Genomic DNA, 2,249 nt, shown 5'->3' on the forward strand with positions numbered 1-2,249 from the left:
AGTAAAAAAAAAAAAGTAGGTTGTACAAAAATAGCCTATTAGCTATTTTTATTCGTCTTGTCAAAATACTAAATTCGTTTGACATTTTTCTGTTAACACAGTAGGAAAAGTGTCGCAGAGAAAAAATACGACATCTTTCATTTAAAATGATAGGCTAAGCAAAATATAAACAAAACCGAGTTGAACGTCCTTCAAGGACAGCGCATCTACACTTTGCTCCATCCTTATTCTGCTCTGTCACTCATCGACAACCTGCCTGTTCTGTCTGAGGGCCGTATATTTACCACCGGTACAGCCTGCTCCGAGCATCGTTATGCACATGCTGCGCACAGACCACACAAATAAAACGCAAGACGTTTAAAGCATGCGTGCAGCGCGTGCATAACAGTCCTGAGCACAAGCTGAACCGGTGGTCAATAAGAATAAAGCACATATATGCTGTTCTAAATGGACGTCGGGAACGGGATATTGTTAAACCGCCCGCTCCCGTTCAAATTACACCAGAGTTACCGACCGCTACTGCGTTTTATTCGGGAATTTAATGCACGGAATGCAGACCTCTACTATGCAGCGCTAAAAATATAGCATTATGTCAAAATACTAATTTATTTAATTTTAAATGAAACAAATGTAATCCTGATAGTATTCCCATTTTTTTTACAAAATCTAACTGTAATCTGAATACTTAGTTTTTTAATGTGACTGTAACGGATTATAGTTACTAGATTTTTGTATCCTGATTACGTAACGCCATTACATGTATTCCGTTACTCCCAAACCCTGGTGATAGGTCATGTCTCTTTGATCAAAACTTGTGATTGGTTGCTGTCCGAGTACAAGGCTTGTGATTGGCTGTCTCACCATGCTCAGAGTCAGTCAGCAGGAAGACGTCGGGATGCTCCGGGTCGTCTGCCATCATGGCCATTAAGCCCAAAACAGAAACACTTTTGCTGGCGGTAGACTTGAACTGTGAAAAATACAGTCAAAATATTAAAATGCTTCTAATCTTTTTTAATATAAACATTTTAATTACAAATATATTAATGTGTTAATAATTTGTATAGACATTCATTTAACTTGAAATACTACAACTATTATTATTATTAATAATGAAAATTAGTCAAAACATTAAAAAGTGTCTAATAATATTTTTGTATTTTAATAAACATTTAAAACATTTACATTTTAATAAACATTTTAATTACAAATATCAATTTCATTTTATTATTAAAATGCTTCTAATCAAATGATATTAAATAGCATTGTAAGTATTTTTATTATTATTATACTGAAAATAAAATAACTGGAAGTTAGGGTCAACATATTAAATGCTTCTAATCTAATTTTTTATTTAATATAAATATTTAATTACTAATTACATCAAATGACATTACAATTTTGAAAGAAATATATTTATATTGAAAAATTATTATTATTACTACTACCACTACTTCCTTTTGTTATTATTATTATTATTTAATTAATTAATTTGAAAAATGAACATCAATTTAACTGATTAACAGCTTGGCTTCATTCTTGTGCACAATCCTGAACACACGTGTATCACAAGTGTCAGTGTAAGCAAGTAGCTGTGTGTGTATAAACATCTGTTAGTGTATGTGTATTGGATAGTGACATGTGCGTCTCATTAACACTGATAATGTGTGACAGCTGATGATGTCATCCATCTCATTATCCAATGACTGCAAACAGCTGCCTTCATTCAGCACTGAAGCCTGATTAATCAGCCATCCGGCATGTTGTTGTTAGCATCCTTCCTGGCTCCTCTACTCCTCCAGGACAGCATCACATCTCTACAAATGCCACCCAAGGCTTTCTGTCTGATTGAGTCCATTCAGTGTAACTGTTCCTGGCTCACAGGATCCCTGTCTCTCTCAAACTCTCCTGCTGGATGGTCTCCCATCAGTGTCATACTGAAGTGATTATGTGATGATGCATCGGGCTGCAGGACACAGTGATGCTCTCTTCCTCTCACGTGAAGAGTGTCATCATTTCATCAGCTTCAGATGGACCACCCGTGGACTGTACAAAGCATACTGTACTCTAAAAATCAGCCAGTTAAAATCTCACAGACGTGGGAATGAGGGTGCTCGGGTTTTTATTAGTCCAAAGTGGGACTAAGAAAAGATTTATGTTAGAACACCACTTTTTACATTTTACGTTGTTACCATATTTTAAAATAATTAATACTGATTCTCGGAAGAATCTAAGTGTTTTTTTTTTTTTTT

The 2,249-nt window shown here is 34.9% G+C and overlaps 1 protein-coding gene across 1 annotated transcript in view; it reads right to left on the reverse strand.

Moving 5' to 3' along the window:
* Window positions 1–805: 805 nt before the first annotated feature.
* Window positions 806–2,249, reverse strand: part of LOC107669131 (ras-specific guanine nucleotide-releasing factor RalGPS2-like) — a 60,143-nt gene continuing 58,699 nt past the window's right edge. The window contains exon 13 of the mRNA XM_016461252.1: window positions 806–883. Within this exon, the coding sequence (XP_016316738.1) occupies window positions 806–883 (78 nt within the window). The remainder of the gene's footprint in view (window positions 884–2,249) is intronic.

The sequence above is a fragment of the Sinocyclocheilus anshuiensis genome, unplaced genomic scaffold (genome assembly GCF_001515605.1).
Source record: "Sinocyclocheilus anshuiensis isolate Anshui unplaced genomic scaffold, SAMN03320099.WGS_v1.1 scaffold400, whole genome shotgun sequence".
In the NCBI taxonomy this organism is placed as follows: domain Eukaryota; kingdom Metazoa; phylum Chordata; class Actinopteri; order Cypriniformes; family Cyprinidae; genus Sinocyclocheilus; species Sinocyclocheilus anshuiensis.